General features: G+C 43.4%; 1 protein-coding gene across 1 annotated transcript in view; it reads left to right on the top strand.

Annotated features, from left to right (window-relative positions):
- LOC130521782 (nebulin-like) overlaps positions 1-13,838 on the top strand; it is a 44,894-nt gene that overhangs the window by 15,102 nt on the left and 15,954 nt on the right. Inside the window, 52 exon segments of the mRNA XM_057025583.1 lie at positions 74-277; positions 445-549; positions 737-844; positions 937-1,248; positions 1,343-1,546; positions 1,657-1,761; positions 1,929-2,036; positions 2,129-2,440; positions 2,522-2,725; positions 2,837-2,941; positions 3,040-3,147; positions 3,258-3,569; positions 3,652-3,855; positions 3,971-4,075; positions 4,239-4,346; positions 4,432-4,743; positions 4,837-5,040; positions 5,135-5,239; positions 5,334-5,441; positions 5,529-5,840; positions 5,947-6,150; positions 6,296-6,400; positions 6,594-6,701; positions 6,819-7,130; positions 7,254-7,457; positions 7,581-7,685; positions 7,800-7,907; positions 8,010-8,321; positions 8,482-8,586; positions 8,740-8,838; positions 8,941-9,042; positions 9,117-9,224; positions 9,323-9,634; positions 9,708-9,812; positions 9,910-10,014; positions 10,109-10,213; positions 10,312-10,419; positions 10,518-10,628; positions 10,845-11,042; positions 11,123-11,227; positions 11,324-11,428; positions 11,514-11,618; positions 11,711-11,818; positions 11,897-12,010; positions 12,110-12,307; positions 12,397-12,501; positions 12,623-12,727; positions 12,822-12,929; positions 13,144-13,251; positions 13,341-13,448; positions 13,528-13,632; positions 13,720-13,824. Coding sequence (XP_056881563.1) covers positions 74-277; positions 445-549; positions 737-844; positions 937-1,248; positions 1,343-1,546; positions 1,657-1,761; positions 1,929-2,036; positions 2,129-2,440; positions 2,522-2,725; positions 2,837-2,941; positions 3,040-3,147; positions 3,258-3,569; positions 3,652-3,855; positions 3,971-4,075; positions 4,239-4,346; positions 4,432-4,743; positions 4,837-5,040; positions 5,135-5,239; positions 5,334-5,441; positions 5,529-5,840; positions 5,947-6,150; positions 6,296-6,400; positions 6,594-6,701; positions 6,819-7,130; positions 7,254-7,457; positions 7,581-7,685; positions 7,800-7,907; positions 8,010-8,321; positions 8,482-8,586; positions 8,740-8,838; positions 8,941-9,042; positions 9,117-9,224; positions 9,323-9,634; positions 9,708-9,812; positions 9,910-10,014; positions 10,109-10,213; positions 10,312-10,419; positions 10,518-10,628; positions 10,845-11,042; positions 11,123-11,227; positions 11,324-11,428; positions 11,514-11,618; positions 11,711-11,818; positions 11,897-12,010; positions 12,110-12,307; positions 12,397-12,501; positions 12,623-12,727; positions 12,822-12,929; positions 13,144-13,251; positions 13,341-13,448; positions 13,528-13,632; positions 13,720-13,824 — 8,040 coding nt within the window.

The raw sequence follows: 13,838 nt of genomic DNA on the forward strand, positions 1-13,838 counted from the left end.
CTTTATTATTGTTCGATTTCGTGAAGGAGTTTTAAAGTGTTACAACCAAGGATAACTTTTTGTACCGTTTCAGGCTGTTTACAAGGAGGAGCTGAAGACGTTGCAGGGTATTGGGTGGGTACCTATAGGTTCCCTGGATGTTGAGAAGGCGAAGAAAGCTGGTGAGATCTTGTGTGAGAAAACCTACCGTCAACACCCGAGCAACTACAAATTCACAAGCACAACTGAGGACATGCCCATGGTGCTGGCTAAGGCTAATGCTCAGGTTATGAACAAGGTATGACGTTATCGATAACTGCAAGTTGTCAGTGATACATAATCTTTCAATTACTTTGTTCACATTTATAACAGGGGCCACTCTCTTCTTATATATCTTTTTCTTGCAGCTATTGATGGTAACTCTCTGTCATCTTGTTTTTTCCATGTTATTTCTTGTAATTTTAGGCTGCCTATGTTAACACCTGGGAGAACGAGAAGACAACAATTCATGTCATGCCTGATGCTATGGATATTCTTCTGGCCAAAGCAAACAATGTCAATTACAGCTTGGTACGTGAAGCAATAAAGCAGATTTTATATTGGTATTATTATAAAAACATGTTTGCATGTTTCCAATAGTCAGGCTACATCAGCTGTATTCTATGCACATTAAATGAATGTTCAGAAGTTGTTCTTATGTATAGAAAACCATTTTTGTACTTACAGTATTTTGTGGGGTGCTTGTGCTTGCTTACAGAAAAAGTACAGACAAGCACATGAAGATGCCAAGAAGGAGGGCTATGACCTGCGCAATGATGCCATCTCCATCATCGCAGCCAGGGCTTCTAGAGACATTGCCAGTGATGTACGTTCCTGGACTTTACAGAGGACGAGGATTTCTTTGTGCATGTGTAATCACGAGAATCTATTTTGATGTTTCTTTTTTTTATCTCCCAGTACAAGTACAAGACAGGCTACCGTAAGCAGGTCGGCCACCACATCGGTGCTCGCAGCGTCCAGGACGACCCTCTGCTCATGCTGGCCCTGAACTCAGCCAAGATCGCCAGTGATGCTCTGTACAGGAAGGACTTTAACATGTCCAAGACCAAGTTCCATCTGCCAGTGGACATGCTGGCATTTGAGCTGGCCAAGAAGAACCAGATCCAGGTCAACCATGCCAACTACATCACCCGCCTGCACAACTGGACCTGCCTGCCAGACTCCAATGATGTGGTCCAGGCCAGACACGCATATAATCTACAGAGCGATGTATGAATTTGTTTTTTTCATTATTTATATTGTAAATAGCTGTAATTTGCTAGCACATATTTTAAACAAAGGCAACTCTTTTGTACCGTTTTAGGCTGTTTACAAGGAGGAGCTGAAGACATTGAGGGGTATTGGGTGGGTACCTATAGGTTCCCTGGATGTTGAGAAGGCGAAGAAAGCTGGTGAGATCCTGAGTGAGAAAACCTACCGTCAACACCCGAGCAACTACAAATTCACATGCACAACTGAGGACATGCCCATGGTGCTGGCTAAGGCTAATGCTCAGGTTATGAACAAGGTATGACGTCATCGATAACTGCTATAACAGAAGGACACTTTCAATTTAAGAATGCCTTTCTTGCAATTTAAAGTAAACAATCTGTCATGTTTTTTTTCTCATGGTTGTAGTTTGCCTATGTTGATGCCTGGGAGAACGAGAAGACAAAAATCCACATCATGCCTGATGCTATGGATGTCCTGCTGGCCAAAGCAAACAATGTCAATTACAGCTTGGTATGTGAAAGATTAAACTTATATGGTGTGGAAAAATTCACATATTTGGATTGCATCAATTGGAAGTCATATATCAGCAATAGAAAACTGAAAACAGGTATGATCTACCTATAATACTAAACGTCTGCACTGACAGTATTTTGTGGGGTGCTTGTGCTTGCTTACAGAAAAAGTACAGACAGGCACATGAAGATGCCAAGAAGGAGGGCTATGACCTGCGCAATGATGCCATCGCCATCATCGCAGCCAGGGCTTCTAGAGACATTGCCAGTGATGTAAGTTCCTGGACTTTACAGAGGACGAGGATTTCTTTGTGCACGTGTAATCACGAGAATCTATTTTGATGTTTCTTTTTTTTATCTCCCAGTACAAGTACAAGACAGGCTACCGTAAGCAGGTCGGCCACCACATCGGTGCTCGCAGCGTCCAGGACGACCCTCTGCTCATGCTGGCCCTGAACTCAGCCAAGATCGCCAGTGATGCTCTGTACAAGAAGGACTTTAACATGTCCAAGACCAAGTTCCATCTGCCAGTGGACATGTTGGCATTTGAGCTGGCCAAGAAGAACCAGATCCAGGTCAACCATGCCAACTACATCACCCGCCTGCACAACTGGACCTGCCTGCCAGACTCCAATGATGTGGTCCAGGCCAGACACGCATATAATCTACAGAGCGATGTATGTATCTTTATTATTGTTCGATTTTGTGAAGGAGTTTTAAAGTGTTACAACCAAGGATAACTTTTTGTACCGTTTCAGGCTGTTTACAAGGAGGAGCTGAAGACGTTGCAGGGTATTGGGTGGGTACCTATAGGTTCCCTGGATGTTGAGAAGGCGAAGAAAGCTGGTGAGATCTTGTGTGAGAAAACCTACCGTCAACACCCGAGCAACTACAAATTCACAAGCACAACTGAGGACATGCCCATGGTGCTGGCTAAGGCTAATGCTCAGGTTATGAACAAGGTATGACCTGCAGAATGGCAGACAACATCCTTGTCAGCTGCATATGGATGTCGTAGAGATTACAGTCATGCACAGGGTTTTAAATCTGTTTTTTTTTGTGTGTGTGTGCAGAAAGCATATAATGAAGCGTGGGAGAATGCGAAGACAACAATTCATGTCATGCCTGATGCTATGGATGTTCTACTGGCCAAGGCAAACAATGCCAACTACAGCTTGGTAAGTGATAAACGTTCAGTCTATCATTGCTTTAGAAATGATTATCAGCAGATTGATTTCTTTACTTAACAAAGTCTGGATAATTGTGTTTCTTACAGAAAAAGTATAGACAGGCCAATGAAGACTCTAAGAAGAAAGGCTATGACCTGCGCAATGATGCCATTTCCATCATCGCAGCTAGAGCTTCCAGAGACATCGCCAGTGATGTAAGTTTTATTTAAATTTACTCTTTATCTGCATGACTTTATTATTTTTTAAGATATTATTTTCTGTTTAGAAATCTTTTTGTCAATGACATATTGATTATTCTTTCTAGTACAAGTACAAGACAGGCTACCGTAAGCAGGTCGGCCACCACATCGGTGCTCGCAGCGTCCAGGACGACCCTCTGCTCATGCTGGCCCTGAACTCAGCCAAGATCGCCAGTGATGCTCTGTACAAGAAGGACTTCAACATGTCCAAGACCAAGTTCCATCTGCCGGTGGACATGTTGGCATTTGAGCTGGCCAAGAAGAACCAGATCCAGGTCAACCATGCCAACTACATCACCCGCCTGCACAACTGGACCTGTCTGCCAGACTCCAATGATGTGGTCCAGGCCAGACAAGCATATGATTTACAGAGTGACGTGAGTGAATTTTATTTCTTACTCTGTGTTCATGCAGCCTGTTTATGCCGGTAACGGACCTTTATGTCATTGTGCCTCACAGGCTGTTTATAAAGCTGACCTGAAGTGGCTCCAAGGTCTTGGCTGGGTCCCCATTGGCTCACTTGATGTGGAGAAAGCCAAGAAAGCAGCAGAGATCTTGAGTGAGCAGAAGTATCGCCAACACCCCAGTTCTGTTCCCTTCACCAGCCCCACAGATGCCATGAACATTGTTCTGGCAAAGAACAATGCAATTACCATGAACAAGGTAATATTCCCATTTCCCTCATAAAAGCTGAATTTAATTCTGTTTGCATGCAATATGTTTTGCTGGTCTTCAGCACCATTAACTTATGCTGTGATGTTGTTGTGATGTGTTCCAGCGTCTCTACACTGAGGCTTGGGAAAATGACAAGACCAATATCCACATTCAACCAGACACTCCAGAGATTGTCCTGTCTCAGCAGAACTCCATTAACATGAGCAGGGTTTGTACATGGTTAATTAGCTACTTACTCATGTATTATACAGCCATCATGTCATTCCTTGAATTCTATTAAACGTATTCTTTAATTAAAATCCAAATACCCTGCGAGACTTTAATCTTTGATGACAATGATCACCCATCTTTTTCTATATTTTATTGTTCAGAAACTTTACAGACAAGGCTTCGAGGAAACCATCAAGAAAGGTTACTTCCTCCCCAGGGATGCAATCTCTGTTAAGACAGCCAAAGCCTCCAGGGACATCGTCAGTGATGTAAGAGGTTTTCTCCCTGCATATAAGACACTGGTATTCCATATTTTATGAAGGGTCGTTAAACGTTTTCTGCTAATCCGTTCAGTACAAGTACAAGACAGGCTACCGTAAGCAGGTCGGCCACCACATCGGTGCTCGCAGCGTCCAGGACGACCCTCTGATCATGCTGGCCCTGAACTCAGCCAAGATCGCCAGTGATGCTCTGTATAAGAAGGACTTCAACAAGTCCAAGACCAAGTTCAACCTGCCCGTGGACATGCTCAGTCTTGAGCTGGCCAAGAAATGCCAGATCCAGGTCAACCATGCCAACTACATCACCCGCCTGCACCAGTGGACCTGCCTGCCAGACTCCAATGATGTGGTCCAGGCCAGGAAAGCGTATGATCTTCAGAGCGACGTGAGATCTTTTTTACATATACAAAGTATTTAACCATACGCTGCGTTGACTCTGCTTGTTTATTTTATTCATTAAATGCACTTTTCTCATCAGGCTGTGTATAAAGCTGACCTGGATGAGGTCAGAGGTGTCGGATGGGTCCCTATCGGTTCGCTCGACGTGACTAAGGCCAAAAATGCTTCAGCTATTCTCAGTGAACGTCTCTATAGGCAGAAACCGGACACACTGACGTACACCATTGATATGGAGTCAATGCCCATGGTGTTAGCCAAGACAAATGCTGACACCATCAATATGGTAGTGTGTTTTTACAATGTCTTCAGGTTGCCTTTCATTTTCTTTAAGCATTCATATGCCCATGTTCTTATTCTGTTTCTCTTGTGATCTACAGAAAAACTACATTGCTGCTTGGGAGGCTGATAAAGTTAAGACACACGTGACCCCTGACCTCCCTGAGCTGTTGCTCTCTAAAGCAAATGCTTACAACATCAGCAAGGTGGGTTTCAGTCTTGATTCCAAATCTACAGGGAGAACAGCAGATTTTATTTGGGCTTTGTTTATGATAATGACTTTTACATTTCCTTTTTCAGAAACATTACAGGGAAGGTGTTGAGGAGATGTTCAGAAAAGGATACGACCTTAAGGCCGATGCTGTCTCTGTTGTTGCTGCTAAACATGGAAGGGAGATCATCAGCGATGTGCGTAACCCATTTGTTCTTACACAGAGTTCTGTCTTGATAAACGGTTGACTCTGAGCTACAATTGCATTTCTCTCTCATTTGCAGTACAAGTACAAGACAGGCTACCGTAAGCAGGTCGGCCACCACATCGGTGCTCACAGCATCCATGACGACCCGCTGATCATGCTGGCCCTGAACTCAGCCAAGATCGCCAGTGATGCTCTGTATAAGAAGGACTTCAACAAGTCCAAGACCAAGTTCCATCTGCCGGTGGACATGCTCAGTCTAGAGCTGGCCAAGAAATGCCAGATTCAGGTCAATGATTTCAACTACAGGACTCACCTGCACAACTGGACCTGCCTGCCAGACTCCAATGATGTGGTCCAGGCCAGAAAGGTCTACGACCTGCGGAGTGATGTGAGTAATGGGAAGGTGTAGTACATTTAATCCACACTGCATGGAGGTATGTTAGTGTGAAAACTTACTGTGAATCCCGTTCTACCCTCTCTGCATGGTCTCATAGGCGGTGTACAAGGCTGACATGGAATGGATCAAGGGAACTGGCTGGGTACCTATTGGGTCACTCGATGTGGAGAAGGCCAAGAAAGCAGGAGAAATCCTGAGTGAAAAGAAGTACCGTCAACATCCCAGCAACTTCAAATTTAAAGCCCAGACAACAGACATGCCATATGTTCTCGCTCAGGCGAACGCCCAGACCATGGACAAGGTAGGAGCGAATGATTTACTGTCAATGTCTTTTCAACTTTCCTTTTGCATGTGGATATGTGATTGTAAAAGGATTCTACAAAATCTTTGCACTTTCTGTTTTGGCAAGTGGTTTTCTGCCAAATGTCTCAATTTATCCTTTACAGAAATCATATGTTGCTGCCTGGGAGAATGAAAAGACTAATATACACATCATGCCTGATACCCCAGAGATCCTTCTGGCCAGGCAGAACAAACTCAACACCAGTCTGGTAATTCAGTGCTTTTCCATATAATTAGATAGTCCAGCTCACTATTCTGTATCAGTCATTACTGTTTGCTGTCCTGTCCTGTTGGATGTACCTGTATCTTTAGTTGAGTCTACATGACATATCTAGGAAGCCTAAATGTGAATACATTTTTGTCTGTTCTGTAAACTCAACTGAATCCCTCTTGTTTCCTCAGAAACATTACAAAGAAGGCTTCATGGAAACCATCAACCAAGGATATTTTCTCCCCAAAGATGCCATTTCTGTATTATCAGCCAAGGCCTCCCGAGACATTGTCAGCGATGTGGGTCATTTATTTAGAAAAAGAACAACTTTTTATCTTCTCCAACATTTATTTTACAATTTTATTTCAGCCCTTCTCATATAACTGAGTTCAATGTTTGCACCCTATTTTTTTCAGTACAAATACAAAACTGGATTCCGCAAGCAGTGCGGCCATCACATTGGCGCCCTCAGTGTTAACGATGACCCTCTGATCATGCTGGCTGCCAACGCAGCAAGAATCTCCAGTGACAACATTTATAAGAAGGACTTTAACAAGTCCAAGACCAAGTTCAACCTGCCCGTGGACATGCTGACTCTTGAACTGGCCAAGAAGTGCCAGCAGCAAGTGAACGACTTCAACTACAGGACTCACCTGCACCAATGGACCTGCCTGCCCGACTCCAACGATGTGGTCCAGGCCAGAAAGGTCTACGACCTGCAGAGTGATGTAAGCACAGACAGTCAGCTCTAACAAGAAGAGGATTGATGAGTTATTTGTCCAACTTTTTCCCTCATCAAGGAGACAAAATATAGAAGCATTACGGACAGTGTGTGTTCTTTTGTGCCGCAGGCTGTTTACAGAGCTGATCTGGAATGGCTGAAAGGTTGCGGCTGGTCACCTCAGGACTCCATTGATGTCATCAAAGCTAGGAATGCCCAGAGTATTCTCAATGAGAGACTTTACCGCCAACCTCCAAGCACTGTAAAATTCACCAGCGTTGTTGACCTTCCTGCTATTGTCTTATCCAAGCAAAACTCTGACAACCTCAGTGACGTGAGTCACCTTTTGTCCATTCTAAAGCGCTTCCATATTGCAAATTTAAAATCAATATATTGGATGTACTCCTAATGAGTCAAAGCAATGACATTAATGCTTTTGTATTTTCCTTTCTGACAGAGGAAATATAAGGAAGTCTGGAATAGTGATAAGGTCACCATCCACCTGCCTCCAGACACACCTGGCTTTGAACTGTCCAAGGCCAATGCTGTGAACATCAGCAATGTAATCATTTACGAGTCTGAAATTAATACATTCATTTAAATAAATATGTAATTTGCGAACATTGACGTTATAAATGTGAGCCTTTTTGATTGTAGGTATATTTTTTCTGTGCAGAAACTGTACACAAAGACCTGGGATGAGCAGAAGGCCAGAGCCTACCATATCAAGGAGGACGCTATCTCAGTGCTGAAGGCTAAAGCTTCCAGAGATATCATCAGTGATGTAAGCACAATCACAATTTCAACACAAACGATATGTTTATCATGTTTTCCGAGCTTTACCTTACTTTGATGTTTCATTAATGTTTTCTTTGTTCCCTGTTAGTACAAGTATAAGACAGGCTACCGTAAGCAGGTCGGCCACCACATCGGTGCTCACAGCATCCATGACGACCCGCTGATCATGCTGGCCCTGAACTCAGGCAAGATCGCCAGTGATGTTCTGTACAAGAAGGACTTTAACAAGTCCAAGACCAAGTTCCATCTGCCGGTGGACATGCTCAATCTAGAGCTGGCCAAGAAATGCCAGATTCAGGTCAATGATTTCAACTACAGGACTCACCTGCACAACTGGACCTGCCTGCCAGACTCCACCGATGTGGTCCAGGCCAGAAAAGCCTATGATCTGCAGAGTGACGTAGGTTTTTTAACATTTCTCACTATTTAACATTTCTAAATGATGATGTTATTGGCATCTGCTTATGTTTCTCTTGTATTTATATTTGATGTGAAGAATTTCCTCTTTCTCCTCCTGAGTGTCTGTACGAACACTCTCTTCATGCTGTTTTCTCTTTCAGGCTGTGTATAAAGCTGATTTGGAGTGGCTACGTGGATGTGGATGGGTGCCTCATGAGAGTGTGGAGGTTATGAAAGTGAGGAACGCACAAAAGATCTTGGCTGATGTAAGTCGCCATTTTAAATCCAACATTTATTTTTTTGAATGTTAAAAGAATAGGTTCGGGTTTTGTGGGTTTATTTGTTTGTTTTTTAAACAACCATTGGCAATGTCGCAAAGTAGGAATACCCTTAATCTGATTTATTGTATTCTTCTTTAGAGGGGCTATCGTGTAGAACTGGACAAACAGCAATTTACAGTGCCAGTGGACAGAGTGGACATGGTCTGTGCAAAGAATGCTGCTCAAGTCTTAGATGAGGTGAGATGGACTCTTTGCAATTCTCTAAACTTAATCAACCACTAAAATACTGAAATATCTGGGCTGTTCAAATAACCATTTATTCTGTGTTTGTATGCTTAGGTAAAATACCGTGAAGCTTGGCATCAGGACAAGACTAACTACACACTGGTGGACAGTCCCATTCTTTCTACAGCCAGAGAGGTGGCGAAAAATGTTCACCCGGTAAGATTTTTCTCCTTATGCAATGCATAATGTATAATCGTAAACCTAGAAATAACAATTTACTTTTCTTCCAGAAACTGTACACAGATGATTGGAATAAGGTCAAAGCCACAGGATACTACATGCCTGGAGATGCTGTGCCAATCAAGCAGTGTATTCTCACTTCTAAAGTTCAAAGCCATGTGAGTAGAGAGAAAAGGTTGCATCTGCCTTAAAAACCACATTAAGGTCACTTAATTGAAAGAATAACAAAACGGAGTTGGTGATCTTTTTTTTGTAGCATAAGTACATGGAGGGATACCGTAAGCAGGTCGGCCACCACATCGGTGCTCGCAGCGTCCAGGACGACCCTCTGCTCATGCTGGCCCTGAACTCAGCCAAGATCGCCAGTGATGCTCTGTACAAGAAGGACTTCAACAAGTCCAAGACCAAGTTCAACCTGCCCGTGGACATGCTGCAGTTTGAACTGGCCAAGAAATGTCAAAAGCAAGTGAATGATGACAATTACAGGACACGCCTGCACCAGTGGACCTGCCTCCCAGACCAGAATGACGTCATCCAGGCTCGCAAAGTTTATGATCTTCAAAGTGATGTAAGTGTTTTGTGTATAATTTCAAAAGATTGTTTTCTTGTATCACGCTGACAGGCGTCTTGTCTGTCCTCAGCACGTTTACAAAGCTGACCTGGAATGGATCCGGGGCTGTGGCTGGGTGGCAGCTGACTCTGTTGAACACGTCAAAGTCAGGAAGGCACAGGAGATTCTCAACGATGTACGGCAACTCTCTTTTATTTAATATTTACCTCTTCTTTAAGCCTGTTGTGCTGCGAGTCCGTTGGCTCATCTTGATGTTCTCATTTCATTTGCAGAGGCTCTACAAGAAGAGCGCCAAAGATGGTTTTGCAGATTTCTCGCTCATCGTGGACCGCCCTGAGCTTGTTTTGGCAAGGATAAATGCTGCCAACCTCAGTGATGTATGTTTAAAAAAACAAAAAAAAACAATTGCCACTTTAAATATCTTAGGAATGAAATTGAACATTTAATTTCTATTTCATCTCCCAATTACAGATCAAGTACAAAGAGACGTTCAATGCAGAAAAAGGTCACTACATTGGTTCAGATGACACTCCACAGATGGCTCACTGCAGGGAGGTGTCAAAGATTGTCAGCGAGGTAATGCACATGCTTCATGCATTACAAAGGATTTTATTGATCTTGTGTACTTGGGTAGAACCCAGGATTCTCTGACCAAATTGTATATTTTTTTTCAGAAACATTACAAACTGGGTTGGGATGAGTCCAAGGCAACAGGGTACAGCCTGGACCATGAGTACATTCCACTTCTCTCAGGCAAGAAAGGCAGAGAGATAGCCAGTGATGTGAGTGCCTTGTGTTTCTCCAGTGTTCAGTCCTGATGGATCCCATAGAAATATGTTTTGACATGCAACCCAACATTGTTTCATTGTAATCATTCCAGGTAAAGTACAAGGACTTGTATGAGAAGGGCAAAGGTCACTACATGGCTGGGACCCTGGTGGACTTCCCAGAAGTTATGAGGTGTGGGGATCAAGAGAAGAACAAGGGTCTGGTAAGATACTGGTGAAACTTGTGTTATCTATATCTGAAGCATTTTAGTGTGCTAAAGATACAGTACACCACAAATAGGTGGCATATATCACAATTCAGGTCAGCTCAATGATTCTTTGATATAATTAGGAGATTGTCAGATGACCGTCTGAAGATCAGTGTTTATTTTCTGATAACTGTGACCTATAACCTTATATATCTATGTGTATCTTAACAGAGGCTTTACCATAAGGACTACCATCACAATAAGACAAAGACCCACATCCCACCAGACACCATCAGCAACCAGGTTGCCAAGCGGTGCCAGGACATGCTGAGTGATGTCATCTATCGAACCTACCTGCACCAGTGGACCTGCCATCCTGACCAGGAAGACGCCATTCGTGCCCGCAAGACCAATGAGATTCTCAGCGATGTAGGTTCTTCCTCAATGTGCATTCACAAGAGATTTTTACAGAACTTGAAAACTGCAAACATTGCTGTCAATGTTCGTAGGTGTTCTACAAGGAGGATCTGAACTGGATGAAGGGTATTGGGTGTTATGCCTGGGACACTCCAGAGATTGTTCGTGCAAAGAAGGCCTATGAGATGCAGAGTGATGTAAGTAACAACAGCAGCAAATCACTGACATTGATCATGATAAATTTGAGCAGAACACAGAAACATAAAAAAAACCTGATATATCTTCTTTTCTAGCTGAAATACAGAGAAGAAGCCAAGAAAGAATTCAATAATTACTCTATTGTTACTGACACCCCAGTTTATGTGACTGCTATCTTGGGTCACACTTGGGCCAGTGAGGTGAGTGAGCTGGACTTTTAAAAACCCATAAATTTAATGTTAAATGTACATGATCTTGCATTAATTGAACTATTTTTCTTTGCAGCTTAACTACCGGGAGGCATACCATAAGGAAAAGCACTTGTACACGACAGTGCTGGACACCTTTGACTTTGTCAGGTGCCACAACTTTAAGCACTTTTTCAGCAACGTAAGTGAAGAAAATAAATGCCAGCTCTCAAGGTTCGATAGCTATTTTACCTGGAAAATTATGTTAATGGGGGGTTGTGCCTCTTACAACAGAAAAACTACACTGCTGTCTGGGACAAAATCAAAGCAAAGAGCTACCAGATTCCACATGATTCACATGCCCTGCAACATGCCAAAAGCCAGAAGATCATTCTCAGCAACGTGAGTTCAGTTTTGAAATTTAATGCTGCGACTGTCCCGTGTATTTCCTCAAATAAGGTGAATTGTGTGTTCCTTTAGGTGAAGTACAAGGAGGATTATGAGAAGTTCAAGTCCCTCTACAGTCTGCCCAAATCTCTGGAGGATGATCCGGCCACCGCTCGCTGTGTCAAAGCTGGAAAGCTGGTTCTGGATGTAAGTCATGCCCTCCTTCACCCCCGGAAACCTTCCCCTCTCGCTTGTATCGATAAAACATGCAGTCATTTTTGAACTAATGTCTTGGCAATCTTATAGCGCCTGTACAGAGAGAACTATGAGAAGACGAAGGCCAAGACTCACATCCCACCAGATATGCTGGAGATTCTGTCGGCTCGCAACACCCAGTTGACCGTCAGCGAGATCAACTACCGCAAGTATCTGCACCAGTGGATTTGCCTCCCCGACATGCAGACGTACGTTCAGGCGCGCAAGGTCAACGAGCAGCTCAGCGATGTGAGTGGCTGTCGTCAGCTCGGGATTGGAATGACCGTAGCTTCAAGCTGTGAATGCCAAGTTTGATTTTTCTGTTTGGGTCTCCTCAGATCTTCTACAAGGATGACTTGAACTGGCTGAAGGGTATCGGCTGCTATGCCTGGGACACTCCAGAGATTCTGCGTGTCAAGCGGGCTGGTGACCTTCAGAGTGAGGTTAGCTCCACTTGTTTTCCTTCAGCTTCTCCAATTCACTTCAGTTGCACTTGGGTTTTTCTCTCATTTGCTAGTTTTGATTGTTTGGACTCATGCCTTTGTGCTGTGTTCTTCATTTCAGAACCTGTACAGGGCTAAAGGTGTTGAAGCTTTCAAGGACTATTCAGTGGTGACAGACACTCCAGTTTACGAGACAGCCAAGCAGAATGCTAAGAACTTGAGCGATGTGAGTTTCTGCAAATATCTAAAATAATCTTTGATGGTCAATCTATGCATATCATCTTCTAACAAAACAACCTTTTAATTCCTTTTGCTTTCAGCTACACTATCGCTTTGACTACAATGCCAATGTCAAGGGCACAAATACAGCCCCTGCCGTTACCGTGGACACAGAAAGGGCTCGCCTGGCAAGCTACATTCAGAGTGATGTAAGATGACTTCTCTTAGTGCTCAACAGGTCCTTTTAAATATAACAAGTAATATCTGTACGTATGCATATGCTGAAAGCTATTTAAAGGAAGGGGGGGGGGATGGACAAATATACACAAGATAAACATACACAGCAGACAAAAATTAGCAGCTTGTGTTTGAACTGAAGCTGAAGTCCACCTCACTTCACCATAATTTCTTTAAATCCTTCAGTCCTGGTACAAGGAGGCCAACAAGAACTTCATGCCTACTGGTTACTCTCTGCCCCATGACACGCCGATAACCAACCAGGTTAAGAAGAACAGCACTATCATCAGCAATGTAAGTGTTGTCACCATTAATCCTTCAACTGCATTCAAAATGTTTGTGTGTGTGTTTGTGATCACTCTTTTATTTGTCTTTAAAAAAAGGTGAAGTACAAGGAGGCCTACGAGATGGTGAAGGCTAAAGCCTACACTCTTCACCCAGAAGGTGTCAATTTTGTCAACACCAGGAAGGCTAACAAGATAATCAACGAGGTACGATACGGCCCCGCCCATTAGCTCCCTTTGACATGTTTAGCGAATTTTTCATTTCTCATTCTTTACATTTCTGCAGCGTCTCTACCGGGAGGATTACCACAAACAAAAGGACAAAATCCACACAACCTATGACACCCCTGATATCAAACAAGTCAAGATGAACCAGGAGCACCTCAGTGATGTACGTTCCTGGCAGTCTCTGCCATTACTATCGGCTTTATTGGGTGTGTTTAACTTCTGGTGGTCTTTTCTTGTCTCGTCCTTCCAGCTGTGGTACAAAGAGAAATACAATGACAGCAAGGGTCACTACATCTCTCTACCCATCACGCCCCAACTGTTGCACTGCTACCACGTCAATGATATCACCAGCGAGGTAAATGTTCTTCT

The sequence above is a fragment of the Takifugu flavidus genome, chromosome 1 (assembly GCF_003711565.1).
Source record: "Takifugu flavidus isolate HTHZ2018 chromosome 1, ASM371156v2, whole genome shotgun sequence".
NCBI classification, from domain to species: Eukaryota; Metazoa; Chordata; class Actinopteri; order Tetraodontiformes; family Tetraodontidae; genus Takifugu; species Takifugu flavidus.